The 20,502-nt window shown below is 37.2% G+C and overlaps 1 protein-coding gene across 3 annotated transcripts in view; it reads left to right on the top strand.

Annotated features, from left to right (window-relative positions):
• Nucleotides 1-20,502, top strand: part of LOC111141298 (polycystin 2 like 2, transient receptor potential cation channel) — a 40,023-nt gene that overhangs the window by 12,886 nt on the left and 6,635 nt on the right. The window contains exons 6-12 of one of the 3 annotated variants that reach the window (XM_022493756.1): nt 1,585-1,813; nt 3,300-3,470; nt 3,761-3,942; nt 11,232-11,352; nt 12,792-12,893; nt 14,385-14,449; nt 15,059-15,113. In XM_022493756.1, coding sequence (XP_022349464.1) covers nt 1,585-1,813; nt 3,300-3,470; nt 3,761-3,942; nt 11,232-11,352; nt 12,792-12,893; nt 14,385-14,449; nt 15,059-15,113 — 925 coding nt within the window. Of the gene's footprint in view, nt 1-1,584; nt 1,818-3,299; nt 3,471-3,760; nt 3,943-11,231; nt 11,353-12,791; nt 12,894-14,384; nt 14,450-15,058; nt 15,114-20,502 lie in introns of all 3 variants that reach the window. The other 2 variants (XM_022493757.1, XM_022493758.1) reach the window with 2 other exon arrangements.

Here is a 20,502-nt window from a genome sequence, read left to right as displayed (position 1 = left end):
CGGGGAGCCTGCTTCCTCCTCTCTTTCTGCCTGCCTCTCTGCCTACTTGTGATCTCTGTCTGTCAAATAAATAAAATCTTTTAAAAAAAATGTTATCTTTTAGAAACTAGCAGATTTTGGGGCCCTGGGTGGCTCAGTGGGTTGAGCCGCTGGCTTCGGCTCAGGTCATGATCTTGGGGTCCTGGCATCGAGTCCTGCATCGGGCTCTCTGCTCAGCAGGGAGCCTGCTTCCCTCCTTCTCTCTGCCTGCCTCTCTGTCTACTTGTGATCTCTCTCTGTCAAATAAATAAATAAAATCTTTAAAAAAAAAAAAACTAGCAGATTTTGAAACTTTAAACGGGTGGTAATCTAATCAGTGGTTGTATGGGAGCACATTACTTAAGACCTTAGCCATTCACTTTCCTTTTGTAAACATATCTGGCAAACTTAACTGAATACTGTTCTTTTTTCCCTTTTTACTAGTCAAATATTCAATAGTCAATATTTAATATTTAATAGTCAAATTCAGATCAAAATATTGAGTTTCTCTCACTTCTCTCCCTTACCCAACTTTGCACACCTATTACATGCAAGGCAAAACAAACAGTTCTGTTTTCTGTTTAACTGGTTTTTGGTTTTATTTTGGCAGCACCTTATTCCAGCAGCAATAATATTTGCTAATAGGTCTAAGTAGGAATACTTACATTATGATAGAGATACTGGGTTCCTTAAATTACTGCCAATTCTTAATTAAATGAAGTTGTAGAGAGCAGTAGAAATACAGTGAACAACATCAATATCTTTTTATTTAGTGTTGGAATTAATTTTTATACTTCTCTTTGCATATAAATCCTTGTGTCCAACATCCTGTCCCTAAAATAAACAAACTTGTTTTAGTAGAATATGTAATTTTGACATTTAGAAGTAAGAAGTATCTCTGATAATCTAAAGAGGGAGAGTGTATTTTCTAAAGGGGGAGAGTGTATTTTCCTTCTCTGAAACATTCAAGAATTATGTATTCTGGGGAGAGTACTGGTTAACAACAGTAACTAACAGTATAGCATTTCTTGAACATCATCTCATTCTCTTGTGGACATAAAAATTGTATTCCCAGTTATGATCAAGCAATCTAAACACAAAATAGAAAGAATGCCTGGCTAAAATCACATCTTACTTTCTCAGTTACACTGTGAATATTCAGAGTACAAAAAAAGTGGGGCCATTAAAAAATAAGTAAATCCACTAGAATTTCTTTTAAATTGAACACATGACCTTTACAAAATAACTGATTATTAAAGTATACATCATCACAAATTAGAAACTTAACACTGGGGGCGCCTGTGTGGCTCAGTCAGTTAAGCATCTGCCGTTGGCTCAGGTCATAATCCCAGGGTCCTGGGATCAAGCCCCCCATCAGGCTCCCTGCTAAGCAGGGAGCCTGCTTCTCCCTCTCCCACTCCCCCTGCTTGTGTTCCCTCTCTTACTGTCAATCTCTCTGTCAGATAAATACACAAAATGTTTAAAAAAAAAAAAGTTCACCTTGAGTTAGGTACTGAAATATAATGCTTGAAATAAATGCACAGTTACTTTAACCTAATTTTACAGACTGGTGGCAGAATTCCCTGCAACTGGAGGAATAATTACTTCATGGCAATTTTACTCTGTGAAGCTCCTCAGATATGTTAGCTACTATGATTATATTATTGCTTCCTGTGAGATCACATTTTGTATTTTTCTTATTGTCTTCACAACACAAGAAGGCCAAAAAATAAGAGAATTTAAGTCTGCTTATTTCAAAAGTGTCTGGAACTGGCTAGAATTACTACTTTTGGTGGTAAGTATACATTCATATGTATGATTGGAGGGAATCACATCTGAACCCACCAATGAGAGAGGTATAAAAAGCAAAATTTTCTACTCATTTGGCAACTAGCTGAGGAGCAGCTCCTTACCTCCCCAAGTCCACCCCAACCCCTCAGCTCTTCTGGAGCTCTGCTGGTACAAGTTAAAAAGCTGCAAGTATCCTTTAAAAAAGGAGCTGTCATAGGGCATACTAATGGTATGCTTCCAAAAGTAAGTCTATCCCCCCCCCATTTGGTCCTTGAGAGAACCAGCATAAAGTTAGAATAGGTAATTCTATAGGTATTATGATTTTAAGTGCACAGTAGGTCTCTCCTCCCTCAAAATAAATGTGTTTCTTATAGGGCTTCATGTTGAAAATCATAATTACTTTTGGACATGTACTCTTCTTTTATGTTGCCTCTCTGTTTTCTTCCTCACACTGAGTTTTGAAAGAACATGCAAAATCAAGCCTAGGAAGAATACTGAAAGGGAGGCTAGGGAGCAGTGAGCAGCTAGGCATAGAGAACACCAGGACTGGGAAGATAGTCTCTGAAATAAATTCCAAAAACTGCCAGTTCTCCTCACTGGAAAGAACTAAAATAAACAGAGAGGTTGGCGGGGCAGGACAAATGGTAAGAACTTGGTCTTAGGAATGATGAACAAACACTTCCAGCTTATATACCCTTACAGACTCTTAGTCATAGCCAGTCCAGGATATAAGTCTTTTTTCCCAAAACCAGATTAAAAGTTTCTCAGAGTCAAAAAAAAAAATTTTTTTTTTTCTCAGAGTCAGGAAACGTGCCACCTACCTCTCTGGTTTCCCCAGTAATACTTAACATACAGCATAACATTGAACTACCTGAGCACTTCAGGCAAAGGAAGTTGAAGGACGATTTTCATGACAGAAAGCTGTGATACCTGACATAACCTGGTTCTGAAATCCTCTTCTGGAAGAGTTGTCAGAGGGTTCTCAAAGGGCTTATTTTTGTGTCACTGAAAAAAAATTTTTTTTAGTGTTATGTGGTAGAAAATACTAAACTTTTTAAGTACCATGTATGGGAAGTGTTGAACTATTATACTGTACACCCTGAAACTAATATAACACTATATGTTAACTACACTGGAATTATAAATAAATACATAAATAAAAATAAACTTATAGGTATCCTGTAGTTACATGGAGCAGAAATGCAGCCTTGTCAGAATAATCATTTTAGACATTTGTGCTTTATGACTCAAACAGGCAAATAGATTAGGATAGTCAAATGATCAGTATTCCTGTACTTTTGTGATCATTCTTCTATCTTAAACTTCTTTAAGTTGAGTTTGACTTCCCTTCACTTAAAAACCTATGCCTTCATTCTTCTTCCCTTTCTGTTAAACTTCTGATGAACTTTTTCCTGTGTCTGTTCATAGGCTGCAGGACATTCAGAAGTAGAAATTGTCTCTAATTTAATCTTTCTTATTTTCCCATTTAGTTGTGTTTTTTGACTGTTTCCTTCAACATATACTGTAACGTACAAATTTTTCTCTTACTTGGAGACCTGTTAAAAAATACCGATCAATATTCAGACTTCTATTTTCTTGCATACTGGCACACTTACTACAACAACATAATTGCTGTCACCATCTTTTTTGCATGGATAAAGGTACTTACACTTTATTATATTAAGAGCAGCAGATTAGATATATAGATATATAGAGATACATATTTAGATAGCAAAATGGGAACTAAAGCTGTAAAGTTATGGGGGGGGGAGGATTTTCTTAACTATGAAGTAGTTTTAAAATAGGTTGGCCTTGCAATGATTGCAGGCAAATCCTCAAACACTCCTATCATCAACACTTCCTTTAATTGGAAGCAAATTTTTTCTGAAATTAATTTAACTTATCTAAGTAATTATATTATTCTGTTTTAATTAACGTTGTTCTTTTTCAGATATTCAAATTCATAAGTTTTAATAAGACAATGTCTCAGCTGTCATCAACCTTGTCCCGCTGTATCAAAGACATAGTAGGATTTGCCATCATGTTTTTTATAATATTCTTTGCTTATGCTCAGTTAGGATTTCTTGTTTTTGGATCACAAGTTGACGACTTTTCCACTTTTCAAAATGCCATGTAAGCTGTTAGAGTAAATGTAATTATATGTACTAGTTTATAAGAAAAAAAATCATGAAAAGGCCTACAATAAGTAGTAACACATATTTTAATAAATTCAAACTTGGTTTTATGTTTTCACTGATAGAAAAATACCTGGCATACTTAAAGTAGTGTTTAGCATTAAAAGATCCCAATGGATAATGCAGTCCATTTTTTAAATGGTAAGAGGTCGAGTTAGAAAAATAATTTTTCATTTTTCGTTGGTAAGAATTTTACCAAATACAACAGAAATAGGCCTCTATGTCTCTGTGATATTTATTGTCTGGAGAAAAGAAAGTTTAAATGTTTTTCTTTAAGAGCTCTACCTTTAGAATCCTTTTATCATATTCACCTGATTGTCCTTTGCTGATCTGGCAAAGCTGTGTATTAAAAATATTTTTATATGCGTAAAGCAATCAGCAGGCAACAAACTTACACAGCAGATCAGGTAGAATCCTTAGAAAAGTGTTCAGTCTTTTTTTTTTTTTTAATGAATAATTTAAATAAATTCACTCTCCTTTTTGGGTAGATAAAATAAGTTGTGTGTGTGTAAGAAAATTATGATAGTCTGAAATATCAATTCTCAAAATATGTTCTGTGTAACTTAGACCAAGACTGGTGGGAAATGGCTTCATATTAAGTAAGTTTTTGAAATTTTACATCACTCTTTTGAAAATTTACAGTGCATGTTAACATATGGCCCTGAGAAAAACTGCAATAACTTTCTTAACTTTAGTGAAGAATTCCCCAAACTTGTCCATGCCCTTTTCCTTGAGTTTGAGAGAACTCTGGTCAAAGGAAATGTCTTAAGTTGCTTTTTACCATCCACATGAATATATTTGAAGTGCCAATTCTAAGAAATTTCATAATATTTGCTGAAATAAACCTTTATTAATCAGTCATGGAAAGAAGCGTGGACTAGGAACCAAGAGGATATAGTTCTACTTTCCACTTCTGCCGCTAGCTATTCAAATTTTCTAGACCTTTATTTCCTTATCTGCAAATGAAGGAACTGGACTAAGTTACTCCCAAAGATTCCTTCCAATATCAAACAGCCTACAATTTGAGAAGTCTAATTAGCTTTCTCTTGAGTAAATTATGTTTGCAGTTCCAACAACTTCTTGGTCCTTTCTTAGGATCATAATTCAAGTGTCACTTACTAATAAAAGTAGTATTGGACATTGAATATAAATGTTGTAATTTACAGAACTTGGAAATTGGTCTTACCCTAGATAGTGGGAAGAAAGGAAGTATAAGAATGAACAGGTAGACAACTTTGGAATACATTAATGAAGGGACTTCTGCTTTTGGTAATGATGTGCTAGGTTATTCAGATCAACCTCCTCTTCAAGACAATTTAAAAAGCTAGGTGAGGGGTGCCTGGGTGGCTCAGTGGGTAAAAGCCTCTGCCTTCAGCTCAGGTCGTGGTCTCTGGGTCCTGGGATGGAGCCCTGCATGGGGCTCTCTGCTCAGCGGGGATCCTGCTTCCTCCTCTCTTTCTGCCTGCCTCTTTGCTTACTTGTGATCTCTGTCAAATAAATAAATAAATAAATAAAATCTTTAAAAATGAATAAATAAAAATAAAAAGCTAGATGAAATACAGATAACGTTGAAGAACTAACCAATAAGTGGACCAAAACCAAAAGGCAAGACCCCAGAGAAGCAAGTTCAGCATCCAAGGCTTCTTTTGCCCTGAAGGCTTTTTTAAAAGTTTATAAGGATTTTTTTTAAAGATTTTATTTATTTATTTGACAGACAGAGATCACAAGTAGGCAGAGAGGCAGGCAGAGAGAGAGGAGGAAGCAGGCTCCCCGCTGAGCAGAGAGCCCGATGTGGGGCTCGATCCCAGGACCCTGAGATCATGACCTGAGCCAAAGGCAGAGGCTTTAACCCACTGAGCCACCCAGGTGCCCCAAAAGTTTATAAGGATTTTTTATTGTGTTAAAATATACATAAAATTTACCATCTTATCCATTTCTAAGTGTACAATTCAGTGAGAATTAAGTACATTCATACTATGCAACCATCACCACCATCCATCTCCAGAACTCTTTTCATCTTGTAAAACTGAAACTATGCCCATTAATCAAGAATTCTCCACTTTACCCTTCCCCAGCCTCTGGCAACCACCATTCTACATTTTGTCTCTTTCTCTTTTGATTTTCATTAACTCTAGGTGCTTATGGGATCATACAGTATTTGTCTTTTTGTGACTGATTTATTTCACTTAGTATGTCTTCAGGATTCATCAATGTCATGCAATATGTCAAAATTTCCTCCCTTTTTAAGGTTGTATACATTGTACGTATAAGTCTCATTTTGATTATCCATTAATCTGTTGATGGCCATCTGGACTTCTTCCAAGTCTTAGCTGTTATGAATAATGCTGCTATGAACATGGGTGTACAAATATTTCTTCAGGGCTCTGCTTTCAATTCTTTTGGGTATACATGCAGAGGTGGAATTGCTGGATCATAAGGTAATTCTAATCTGAATATTTTGAGGAAATGCCATACTGTTTTCTGCAATGGCTGCATCATTTACATTCCCACCAACAGTGCACCAGGGTTTCAATTTCCTCACATCTTCATAACACTTGTTATTTTCTGGGCTACTTTTTTTTTTTTTAATAGTAGCCATCCTAATGGATGTGAGGTGATACCTCATTGCAGTTGTGATTTGCATTTCCCTAATGGTTAGTAATACAGAGCATCTTTTCATGTTCTTATGATATGTTGGTCTCTCGATGGTGTCCCAGAGGTTCTGTTCACTTTTCTTCAATCTTTTTCTTTTTCTCAGACTTCAATCATCCTATCCTTACGTTCACTGATTTTTTTTCTTCTGCCTGCTCAAATACGCCTCTGAATCCCATCAATGAAATTTCATTTCAGTTATTGTATTTTTCAGCTCTACAATTCCTTCTTGGTTTCTTTTGAGGTTCTCTATCTCTTTATAGATATTTCTATTTTGTTCATAAGTCATTTTCTTTTTTTTTTCATAAATCATTTTCTCGACTTTCTCCATGTCTTTTATGTTTAGTTCTTTGAACATCTCTAAGATGGTTGTTTAAAGTCTTTAGTAGGTTTGCCATCTGGTCTTTCTCAGGGATATTTCTGTTGGTTTATTTTTTTCCTTCGATTGGATCATAGTTTCCTACTTCTTTGTATATTGTTCTTTCTTCTTATTGAAAACTGGACATTTGAATGTAGAATGTGATAACCCTGGAAATGACATTCTTGCCCTTCACCAGAGTTTCCTGTTTTTGTTTTTTTGTTTATTTTTATTATTGTATACTGTCTTCATGCAGGATCAGCCTGAAGCGTAAAGGTCTTCTTAGGTCTTTTCTGAGACTGCACCTTTCCTTGGGGATGCAGGTGACAGTCTAACTTCCTCTGTATATGCGTTACTTTTGAGGTCTTTAATGTCTGGCACCCAAAAGGGGAAAAAGAGAAAAATGAAGGAAGTGGGAAGGGCACGAGCCTTTAATCCCAAGGACATTAATTCAGCAAGAGGGAGAGGGACTTGCAACAGACAGCGGAACAACTTTCTGCACTCTTATGATCAGAAGAAGCAATCAGCAATCAGAACACAGACCCCTAATGCTTGGAGAACATAACCTGATTGCCCACCCTTGCTCCCACAAGTTGCATGCAAGCTGCTCCAGGAATACACGCATGGCTCCCTGCCATGGGCTGGGGGGTGGCAGACGGGTAGCTTTTCCAAACTAAAACCTGGAATTGACCAAAGTTGTCTAAGCCTTCCCCTGGCAGTTGCAAGCCTTAAATAGACTCTAGAATTCCAAAACAGTTACATCAGACAAATTCTGCCTATGTCATTGCTGTCTAGGTGGGGAGACATATTCCAAATGTTTCTTACCCCCACACCCTCCCCAAACCCTCCACCATGAAGGCATTTTTGATGATCTAGAGAAATAGTCAAGGAAATGTGTTTTTGGCTACTTCTCCGGGAGAAGATAGAAGGCAAAGTCCAGGACTTACATGGGGAGAGAGGACGGGAGGGCTTGTCTGATAATCTCTGCACACATCAGGCAAGGAAACTTCAATTAGGGGAAAAATGAAGTTATATTGTGTTTGAAGTTTCCACTCCTATGTGATTATAACCACTCAGCAAATTGGTTAGGGTTTTGTTATTCACACCTTACACAGCAGAGGTTATCTGGACAGTTTCCTGATAGAGAAGGGCTGAATGGAAGCTTTAGTTAACAAGCTAATTTCTGGAGAGGAGAAATGGTGCCTTTAACTTATGTTTTCTCCTGTAAATACAGCTCAAGGATTACAGATCAAGTTTGGTCAAAACTAAAAGAGAACCTCTCATTCTACTATACCATAGGGAAAAAATATTTGTTGAGAGACTTTGGTCTCCTTCCAGTTCAGCTTTTCTTTTTGTATCTTGTATAGAAGAACATTATAAACCAGTATTAAAAGCTGAATAAATGGGGTGCCTGGGTGGCTCTGTTGGTTAAGTGACCGACTCCTGGTTTCAGCTCAGGTCATGATCTGGGTCATGAGATCCAATCCAGTGTCGGGCTCCACGCCCTGCTCAGAGTTTGTTAAAGACTCTCCCTCTCCCTCTGCCCCTCTCTCAAATAAATAAAATATTTGTTTATAATAAAAGATTTATTTGAGAGAGGAGAGAGAGGCAGAGAGAGAAGCAGCCTCCCTGCTGAACAGGGAGCCCAATGTGGGACTACATCCCAGGATCCTGAGATATCGACTGGAGCCAAAGACAGATGCTTAACTGGCTGAGTTACCCAAGCACTCCTGAATAAATAAATCTTTTTTTTAAAAAGGCTAAATAAATACTTTAAGTATCATTTAATCATGTCTTAGGTACCCAAGATGAAATTCCAGGTAACTCTTGAGTCCTAGGACTCAAAGGAGCCCATTTCTTTGAATACATTTTCTTCCTTCATTGTTTACAGCTGTATGTTCCCTTTACATGTTGGGCAAAAGCAACCAGGAACAAGAAGAATTCTTCCTTTTGACTGACTAACCAAGCATGCCAAGTGTCTACATACTGTTAAAAATTCCATCCCAGGCTTCCCCTTAAAATAACTCATTTTAAGCACCTAGTAGCAGTAACAATGGCATGAAAATATATCAAACATAAATCCAAATAAGCCAAAAGTATCAACTGTGGTTATTCTTAATTAATTCCTGAATTAGCTTATGAATTTTTAAAACTTTTTCTTTAGTACTTCCTAAAATTTCTCCCATGAGCATGTGTTATTATTATAGCCAATAAAACTGGAGTGCTGCCTTTTTCTTTTAGTTGTCCAATATTAGAGCCCGGGCTATCCGTAAGGTACATAAAATAGATGTCATCCATTCCAGAACACAAAATATGAGTAATAAAGTAACATGCTACTGTTGCAAAACAAGAGTAACAGAAATTATTTTCCTATGCACTGTTCACATAATTTAAAGAAAAAAAATTAACTTCATCTAATTATTATTAATCTTTAAATTATTATTTTTAGGGGCACCTGGGTGGCTCAGTGGGTTAAGGCCTCTGCCTTTGGCTCAGGTCATGATCCCAGGGTCCTGGGATCGAGCTCCGCATCAGGCTCTCTGCTCAGCAGGGAGCCTGCTTCCTCCTCTCTCTCTGCCTGCTTCTCTGCCTACTTGTGATCTCTGTCAAATAAATAAATAAAATCTTTTTTAAAAATTATTATTTTTAAATTTTTAAATTATTAATTCAGAACCTGGGTTTTTTTTTTTTAAGATTTTATTTATTTACTTGACAGAGAGAGATCACAAGTAGACAGAGAGGCAGGCAGAGAGAGAGAGAGAGGGAAGCAGGCTCCCTGCTGAGCAGAGAGCCCGATGCGGGACTCAGTCCCAGGACCCTGAGATCATGACCTGAGCCGAAGGCAGCGGCTTAACCCACTGAGCCACCCAGGCGCCCCAGAACCTGGGTTTTAAAAATGAAAACTATAATAAATATTTTTCTAACCTAATAACCTACTGACCCAGTGACCTCCTTTGGAATTCAGGTTAAATCTGATATCACAGATATATCTGGGATGGTTTTATCTATTAACATTAATTAAAAGTAATGCTGAAATTTAATTGAGTGGTATAATACAGAACACAAGCAATAGCCCTTAACAATGTTTATCACCATTTATGAAAAATCCTACAGACTGCTCAGGGTTTGTGTTATAGGTAAAAAGATAATTATTCCTAAGAAAACATATTAACTTGTAAAGATCCAAATACTTTTTAAATTGTTGAATGTATGAGTAAAGATGAAATTAAACATTCTCAACTTAAAAAAAAAATAAAGAAATCATCAACATAATTTATAACATATCCCTGATGTGTCTGGCAATGCCATTGCAAATTAATGATGAGAAAATAAGATACCATGTTAAGTAATCCTGATTCCGCCTTTACTACTACTATGCTCATTGAAAGCCTTAATTTCTTAATTTTCCACCTAATTATTAATCAAATGAAGATCTGTAATATTTTAAATGTTATTTTACATCAAATCCAATAGTTATTGAAGAGAATACAGTAAACCTCAGGGGCCCCTTGGGTGGCTCAGTCAGTTGAATGCCCAACTGTGGATTTCAGTTCAGGTCATGATATCTGGGTCCTGAGATTGAGCCCTGAGTTGGGCTCCACACTCAGCAGGAAGTCTGCTTCTCTCCTTCTTTCTCTGCTTCCTCCCCACCCTGCTCACTCGAATGTGCTCTCTCTAAAAATTAAAAGAAAAAAAAAACAAAACACTTCTGGATCATGTTTGAGGATCATTACCAGCACTTGTTTGAGACTCAGCAAGGGACAAATTGTTGGCATCTTATTTTAGCAGAAGAGGTATACAGATTACACACATTATTGGTATTATAAATTTTAGAGTTCTTGGGTCTAGGTACAAGTTGAAAATCCTTATTGGACAAGGTCAGGTATTCTAAATTCTAGAAGGGTACAAGAAAGGCTAAGGCCATTTTTTTGCCAAAACTTGTTGGTAAGCAGGTTTCTCAAGGGTCAAATTTGGTAGGATTCAGTAAGTGGAAGTCCATCATTTCCTGAATCACTGTTGAGCTATTTAAGTACCCTGTCTGGCGTTGAGGGGAATTTTCCACACCCAGTTTTATTGAACTCGGGGTAACATGACAAAAGCCAGAGAACCAATGCCACATGCAGCTGGTTGGATACTTTCCTAGACACAGTGGTAACCCTCATCAGTTGTCATGTATGTGTGAGGGGATATAATGTTTTCCTTTCTTCCCGTCAAAGATTTGCACAATTTCGAATTGTTCTTGGAGATTTCAATTTTGCTGGTATTCAGCAAGCCAATCGTATCCTGGGACCCATTTACTTCATCACTTTCATCTTTTTTGTGTTCTTTGTCCTGCTGGTAAGTATGACCATATATGTTCCCTTTTTTGCTTATATTTTTTAGAATAAAAAATGAAATTATTAATTTAGAAGAAATTATAGTATCACTGCTGAGCTGTCAGAGCTTTTTACATTTATTAGGAATTGTGTGGGTTCCTTGAAATCCAGGCTAAATCCAGTGTCTAAAATGTTTTCAATTTGTCCACAAGAGAATGTGATCACAGTAGTTACCATCTTGGTGTCTGACATGTGCCAAGAGTGTGCACACCTTCTCCGAGTATAACTTGAATATCCCAGGCCTGTCCAGCCAGGACATTCCATACTGGCAGGGATGAATATATTTGGCCCATATTGCAATGGCTTCTAGCCCTTACAGCTAAAAGCTCAGACCTTTGTGATTTTTAGGAATCTGCAGGATGGGTCTTTCACACGTGCTCAAGACAAATTTATGTGGCCTCCCGAACCAGGAAAAGTTGCTTTCCTAGTCGAGGCACTGCTACTGTCCTCCTTGAAAACCCTTTTGTCAATACATAGCAGTTATCCCCTTGTGGTGGCCAGAAGTCCTCACATTGGCAGAGCTGGGCTTCAGTGAAAGGTGGAGGTGGCCTGGGAGTAAGAATACCCTCTCCGCAATTGTTTGTATTATCCGGACATAGTATTCCTAAGAGCCCTGGTAAAACTGTGCCTTTAAACAGGTTTATAAAATTAAAAAAACAAAACAAAACACTCTTACAAAAATATACTTATTCTGTTCTGATATGCAATGTTGACCAATTAGTGTGTGTATGTATATGTGTATATATTCATAGATATATATTAGTACCCAGTTCATATGCATTATTTTACATTGTTTTTTCTCATTTACCATAAACATAGTTGCTTATATCCACACTATACATTTCCCATTCTACTATGTTATAGTCTGCATAGCCATTTCTCTGTTACTGAGCATATGGGCTACTTTTAAAATTTAAATCTAATTTACAAATCACAGCACTTAGGGCTCCTGGGTGGCTCAGTAGGTTAAACGTCTGCCTTCAGCTCACATCATGATCCAGGGCCTGGGAATGAGTCCCACATCAGGCTCGTCAGGGTGTGCTTGACTCTCTGCCTCTGTCCCTCTTCTCAGCTTGTGCTTGCTCGCTCTCTCTCAAAAAACAAACAAACAAATCCCAGCACTTATCAGTCACTAACATTTAAACTAAATTTTGGGGCACCTGGGTGGCTCAGCTGTTAAACGGCTGCCTTCGGCTTAGGTCGTGTTCCCAGGGTCCTGGGATCAAGCCCCGAATCGGGCTCCCTGCTGAGCGGGAAGCCTGCTTCTCCCTCTGCCAGCCGCTTCCCCTGCTTATGTTTTTCCTCTCTCGCTGTGTCTCTCTCTGTCAAATAAAGAAATAAGATCTTTAAAAATATATAAAATAAAATTTTACTGAAATAATTGTGATTATTTCTCCCCAGAACATGTTCTTGGCAATTATTAATGATACATATTCTGAAGTGAAAGCTGATTATTCAATAGGCAGAAGGCCAGATTTTGAACTTGGTAAAATGATTAAAAAGGTATGTCCAATTCTTTTCCTAATTTGAATGCTAAGACAAATCTTGTTCGGTTTATACTCTTGTCGTTTAAATAGCACTTAAACCCCAAGTAGTGGTGGGGGTTTTTTGTTTTGTTTTGTCTAGGTCCAGTCGTGCTTTTATTTGTATTATTTCACTGCCAGGGAAGTGAGATTTCTTTCTGGCTTTAAAAAAGGTGGCCAAACCTATTTCAGATTTCAATGTATCAAATAGCAATTGAGCTGTTTACTAAATGCAAAGCAGCGTTGGGTTTTATAATAAAACTATCCTTTTCCTCCAAAAATGTTCAACTTAGATCCTAGAAATTTCTATAAACAATCTTAACTCAGAACTCCATGGGCCTTATCTTGCTCACTTTCATGTTTCTGTTAATAGCAACACTCTTATCAGTCACCCTGGGCTTAAAACTTTGAATTTTTTACTCCCTGACACTCTGTTGCCAAGACTTGTGTGTCAAGTTCATCTCTGTGGTTTTTGTTCACATTTCTGAGATTCAAGGTCGTGCTGATTCTAACCGCCACCACTGGGTTAGGGCCCTTGGTACTTTTCCCCAGCTTGTGTGGTAACCTCTTCTGGCCTCTTTCCTGTGCCATCCCAGCCCAGATATTACTTTTCTGCTCATAGTTCTTCAGAGTTTCTCTGGGCCTGTTAAAGAAAGTCCAAGTTCTTTATCCAAACACTCAAGGACCTTCTCAAATCTCACAGTCCCAACCTGTCTTTATTCACGATCACTGAACTATGTAGCATGTCTGTCTTCCATGCGCCCGTGGACAGCATGGTGTGTCCCAGCCAATGTTTGACCACAGAGCTGTGCACCATCACTTGCTGTTCCTCTCCCCTCTGGGCTTCTACTTATGTCACTCACTGACCCCAGCAATGTTCCCCCTTCCCTCGATGACCCTCTGTTCTCCCGGATAGAGTGGCATCTTCCCTGTCCTCTCAACAACTACCTCACTTGAGTTTTCAGCAGAGTCACGTGTGTCCCATCTTGCTCATTTCTGCACAGAACTGGCTCTAACCACATCACTTCACACAGGAAAAGTCCTAAGAGCCACCAGGTGACTGGAGCTTAAAAACTCTGTCCAAGAACTCACCTGCAAAAGGAAACTATTAATATGTCCCCCAGTGAGCTGAAGTGTAGGTTTTTTCATCTTTTATCTCTTGATTATGATGCTGGTTATATGCATTAAAGTGTTAACATCCTTAAATGCAATAAATATTAGTAAAACTTTTCAAAGAATTTTTTTTCCGAGTTCAAGTGTGATGCCTACAAGAGAACCCTTTTCTTTTTCACTAGCAGGCAGAAAACATAAGCAGTGACCAAGTGAAAGAAAGATAATCATAGCACTGCCTCCATATTTCTTTATGGTAGTAGTCCCTAGAGACAGGCATTCCATATTTCTTATTCCTTGATCAAAATTAATACAGTATATATATTTGTTCAAATCTTAAACTACTTTTAATTATGCCCAGAGTTACAACAATGCTCTTGAAAAACTGAGACTAAAGAAACCGGAAGAGGATGAAGACAAGAAAAAGTAAGATGACTTAAATTTTTAACCTGGCATTTCAAACTGTATATTATATTAGAAACTCACAGTGTGAGTAAGATTCTGATTGCAGAACTATCACCACCCAGTGTGCTGATTCTAAATACGTTGTTGATGCATCATCCAGTAGTAACTCCTAATTCTAAGAGTGCCATGAGACTCCAAGCTAAGCTAATTAAAAATTAATCTAACACATGTCATGCCACTCAGTAAAAGCTTTAACAGAAAGCTGGACAGAATACAGACCCCCTAGAAGGTAGGAAAAAATTTTAGTCTGCATTAACTGCATTCACTTAACTATCAAAATAAAAAAGTTTTACACAAAATATTTAAGGATACCTTCATACCTGCAGAATCATTTTGGTGTCAAAATGCTTCCAAAACCCAGGCCTCTACCAGTGGGACATAATATAAACATTTTTTATAGCTAGAGATGACACTCTTAAGAACTTACTAATGACCACATTTTCCAAATAATTAGTATTATCAGAAGGACCAAAAATGCAATGCAGACACTTACTATAGAGCTGATCGTATTTAGTGCTGCATTTCCCTTTCCACTGTCATATGCCTGTGATTTTTATTTTATATTGTTAGTGAGAAAAGCGGAGATTTGGTTGAGCGAGCCAGAAGAGAAGGCTTTGATGAAAATGTAAGATTTTAACTTTCTCATAAGGATAGCTTTATTAGAAATAGGCCTACGTAAAAGTTCTGATTAAGAATTGAAATGATTTGTTTTCTTTAGAGCAGTAGTTGCCACCTCCAAAAATTTCTCCCAGAATCCAGCTGTTTTGTTGTTTAGAACAAGTTATTTCAACCCTACATGCTACCTCTCTTATTGTTGCTCTCAGCCTACACCCTGGTCCTCCAGCTGTAGTCACTGTGGGATTATCACATAGGGGTCAGTGAGTATACTCTATTGACATGATCATGTAATTTTTCTCTTGTAATCATTAATGTGATGAATCACTTTAATGTTTTATACAGTTGACCCTTGAACAATGAAAAGCTTATGTTTACAGTACTGTAAACAAAATCCATGTGTACGTGGACCCATGCAGTTCAAACCTGCATTGTTCAAGAACCATGTTGCTGAACAACAGTTTGAACTTCGCGGGTCCAGTTATATGAGGTTTTGTTTTTTGTTTTTTTTTCAATAAATACAATGCAGTATTTACTGTAAATGTATTTTCTCTGCCTTATGATTTTACCAGTAACACTTTTTTCTCTAGCTTACTTTATTATAACAATACAGTATATAATACATATACAGAATATGTTTTAGTCGACTGCTTATGGTATTGGTAAGGCTTCAATCAACAGTAGGCTATTAATTGTTACATTTTTAGGGAGTCAAAAGTTACACACACATTTCTGACTGCACAAGGTTCAGCACCCCAGCCCCTGTGTTGTTCAGTGTCAGCTCTACATGGAGTGGAGTGAGGTTTCTCACTGTGAGATAAGGAAGTTACAAAAAGAAAAGGTTGGGGCACCTGGGTGGCTCAGTGGGTTAAGCCTCTGCCTTCAGCTCAGGTCATGATCTCAGGGTCCTGGGATCGAGGCCCACATCGGGCTCTCTGCTCGGCGGGGAGCCTGCTTTCTCCTCTCTCTCTCTATGCCTGCCTCTCTGCATAATTGTGATCTCTCTCTCTCTCTCTCTGTTTCAAATAAATAAATAAAATCTTTAAAAAAAAAAAAAAGAAAAAAAAAGAAAAGGTTGAAGGTTAAAATAAACTTTGTGGTGTTGGATTAGAATTGTAGATGTGTGTTAGTGTGTGTGTGTGTGTGTGTGTGTGTCTGTATGTGTGTATTCTATAGCTCTATCCACTGAGAAGTCTAGAAGTAATAAGAGTTAGTTCCCCAGACCTTGGTTTCCAAATACCATTCTCTCCTAAAAAGGAAGCAGGGCCCCTTGGAGATATAGCTAAATTCCGGGGCCGGAAAATACAACATGAATCTGGAATACCTTGTTGAGTCAGAGAGTAAAAGTGTTCAAAGAATAATAAAGATGTGTTAAAAGGACGCAAGGATCACATTCAAGGGCACTCACTCACCAAATCTGGGAATATTTAAGAGCTATAATGAATAATAACGGAGAATCCTTTTTAAAAAACTATTAAACAATTCTTGAATCAACTAGGAAATGCAAAATGAAATTGTAGAATTCTTATAAAAAACACTAAAAACACTATACAGCAGAATCTATGAGAAAGTCAAATGCCAGAGGAAAATCAAGAGCCTTAAATTTATCAATAAAAATCAAGACTGAAAAACTGATTTTAGCATGTAACTCAAAAAGTTAGAAAAGAACAATAGAAAAAAAAACAGAAATAAAGATAAAAACAGAATTAATGAGTGGCAAATACAAAGTTGTATAAATAAGTAAAATGGCTGGTTCTTTGAAAAGATGAGTGGGAAGAAACTACTAGCCAACAAACATGGAATAAGAGGGAGAAAGCATAAACATGCATAGTAAGAAACTGCAATGGGAGAAATCATGAAGAAACAAGTAACTGGAGAAAGAAGAAAGCTGGAGGTGTAATACACCCTGATTTCAAATTATATTGCAAAGATGTTGGGGCATCTGGGTGGCTTAGTCAGTTAAGCATCAGACTCTTGATTTCCACTCAGGTCATGATCTCAGGGTTGTTAGATCAAGTCCTGCATCTGGCTCTGTGCTGGGCATGGAGCCTCCTTAAGATTGTCTTTCTCCTTTTCCCTCTGCCCCTCTCTCAGCCAGCTTGTGCTCTCTTTCTAAAAAACAAGAAAAAAAAAAACGACAAAACCCAGAGCTTTGGCAATCTAAGCATCTGGTATTTGCATAAGAAGAGACACAAAACTAATGGAATAAACTAGAGAGTCCAGAAATAAACCCTCGCATATATGACCAATTAATTTATGACAAAAGTGCCAAGAATTTACACTGGGGAAGAGACAATCTCTTCAATAAATGGTGCTGGGGAAACTAGAGAACCACATGCAAAAGACCAAAACTGGACCAATATCTTACATAAAATTAAAACAAAATGGATTAAAGACTTGAACATTAAGACCCAAAACCATAAAATTCTCTTGGAAGACAACATAGGCAGTAAGTTCCTTGTCATCAGTCGCAGTGATGATTTTTTGGATCTGAAACCAAAAACAAAGGCAGCAAAAGCAAAAACAAAACAGACTACAGCAAGTTAAAAAGCTTCTGTGTAGCAAAGGAGACAATTAACAAAATGAAAAGGCAACCTACTGCATAGAAGAAAATATTTGCAAATTATGTATGTGATAAGGAGTTGCTATCCAAAATATGTAAAGAACTCATACAACTCAGTAACACAACAAAACAATCCAACTGGAAAATGAACAGAGGATCTGAATAGACATTTGTCCAAAAAAGACAGAGATGGTCAACAGGTACATGAAAAGTTGCTCAACATTACTAATCACCAGGGAAATGTCAATCAAAACCACAATGAGCTATCACCTCCACTAATCAAAATGTCTGTCGTCAAAAAAACAAGAGATATCAAGTATTGTCAAAGATGTGGAGTAAAGGGAACTCTTGTGCACTGTTGGTGGAAATGAAAACTGGTGCAGCCACTGTGGAAAACAATACGGAGGTTCCTCAAAAAGTTAAAATTGGAACATACGATTATCAGTAATTCCACTTCTGGGTATTTATCTGAAGGGGATACAAATGCTTAATTCTAAGAGATATCCAAGCCATGTTCATTGCAGCATTATTTAGAATAGCCAAGGGATGGAAATAAGTGTCCATCAATGAATGAATGGATAAAGAAATGGATATATAGAGAGGAATATTACTCAGCCATTAAAAAAAGGGAAATGTGGCCACTTGCAACAATATGGATAAATCTGGAGAACGTTATTTTTTTTTTTTTTAAGATTTTATTTATTTATTTGTCAGAGAGAGAGAGGGAGAGAGAGCGAGCACAGGCAGACAGAATGGCAGGCAGAGGCAGAGGGAGAAGCAGGCTCCCTGACGAGCAAGGAGCCCGATGTGGGACTCGATCCCAGGACGCTGGGATCATGACCTGAGCCGAAGGCAGCCGCTTAACCAACTGAGCCACCCAGGCGTCCCACGGAGAACGTTATTTTAAGTGAAATAAGAGAAAGATAAATACTGTATGATCTCATATGTGGAATCTAAAAACAACAAACAACAAAAAACTGAACTCATAGAGAACAGACTGGTGATTGAAGAGGAGGAGGGGTGGGGAGTTGGTAAAATGGGTGAAGGTGATCAAAAGGTACAAACTTCCAGTTATAAAATAAGTTCTGGGGATGGATGTACAGCATGATGATTACAGTTAATAATACCATATTATAGGGACGCCTGGGTGGCTCAGTTGGTTGGACGACTGCCTTCGGCTCAGGTCATGATCCCGGGGTCCCAGGATCGAGTCCCACATCGGGCTCCCAGCTCCATGGGGAGTCTGCTTCTCCCTCTGACCTTCTCCTCGCTCATGCTCTCACTGTCTCCCTCTCAAATAAATAAAATCTTTAAAAAAATAATAATAATAATACCATATTATATATTTGAAAGTTACTAAGAGAGTAGATCTTAAAAATTCCTATCACAGGAAAAAAAATCTGTAACTGTGTAGTGATGGATGTTAACTATTAACTACACTTACTACAGTGATCATTTCACAATTTTTACATATACAAAATCTTCATGTTGTACCCTGGAAAAAAATCACTAAGAGACTTTTTTGTATAACTCTATGCAAATAACGTTCGAAAAACTGAATGCAGTGGGTAATTTTTCTCTGAAAATAAATTCACCAAATCTGAGCCCAGAATAGAGTTTACAAAGGCTAAACAAATCTACTCTGTAGAGTAGTATAAAGTCATCAGAGCTACCTGAAAAATAAATCGGGCCCAGAATGCTTCACAAAGGAATTTTATCAGATTTGTAAGGAATAAAGAGTTTCAATCTATTTAAACTGTTCCAGAAAAAAAGGAAAAATGGAAACCCTCCAAATTACTTTTATAAAATGGCTATAGTCATTATGTAAAATGACTATATATGTGTATGTATATACATACACACATAAAAATAACTATATATACACACACAAACACATATCACTTCCAAATTTTGATCAGAAATCCTACATAAAGTATTAGCAACAGAATCTAACAAAACACAATAATATATCACGATTCAACAGGGTTTAAAGACTGGAAAAATGGTTTAAAATTGGTAATCAACTAACATAATTTATTCCATTAACAGATCCAAAAGGAAAGTTGCATGATCATTTTCCACAGATGCTAGGTATTTGATAAGATTGAGCATCCAATCTTAGGGGGACAACAAAATAAAAAACAGAACAGAACAAAACAGAAATCAATGGACACTTCCTTGATATGGTGAAAACATATTTATTTCACCCCAAGCTAGCACCTTACTTAACAGGGGAACACTGGACATGTCAGGAACAAGAAAGGATATACTGGAGGGATCAGCCAAAAACAATTAAGAAAAATAAACTAGAAGTGTAAGAATTGGGAGAGAAGAGATATAAACAACATTTACTTGACATATGATTCTTTTAAGTTTCCTAGGTATGCATGTTTCCTAGGTATTCAAGTACAAGAATTCAATAAAGCAATAATAAAAAATAATTTACATAGTTATGTCATATATGCAAACACCAACCAGTTCATTAAAAATTATAATACTCTGTAATAGCAACATAATAGAAAATGCAAAAATAAAATAAAAACAAAATAGAAAAGAATTAATGTGTGTTTAAAACCAAGATAAGGAAATTTAAAGCATCCTTTAAAGACACAAAAATACATTTGATCAAATATGAATATGTACTTTCAGTCAGGACCTAATCAGGAAAATGGAATACACATTATATATTTTTTATTTATTATTTTTTCTTTTTTAAGATTTTGAGAGAGAGAGAGAGAGCACAAAGGGAGAGTGAGAGGGAGAAGCAGACTCCACTGAGCAGAGAGCCGAGGACCCTGAGATCATTACCTGAGCTGAAGGCAGATGCCACCCAGAT

The sequence above is a fragment of the Enhydra lutris genome, unplaced genomic scaffold (genome assembly GCF_002288905.1).
Source record: "Enhydra lutris kenyoni isolate GAN:26980312 unplaced genomic scaffold, ASM228890v2 scaffoldscaffold5, whole genome shotgun sequence".
Taxonomy (NCBI): Eukaryota; Metazoa; Chordata; class Mammalia; order Carnivora; family Mustelidae; genus Enhydra; species Enhydra lutris.
Note: the sequence above shows the minus strand (reverse complement) of the source record. Positions and strands in the feature narration are given on the sequence as shown.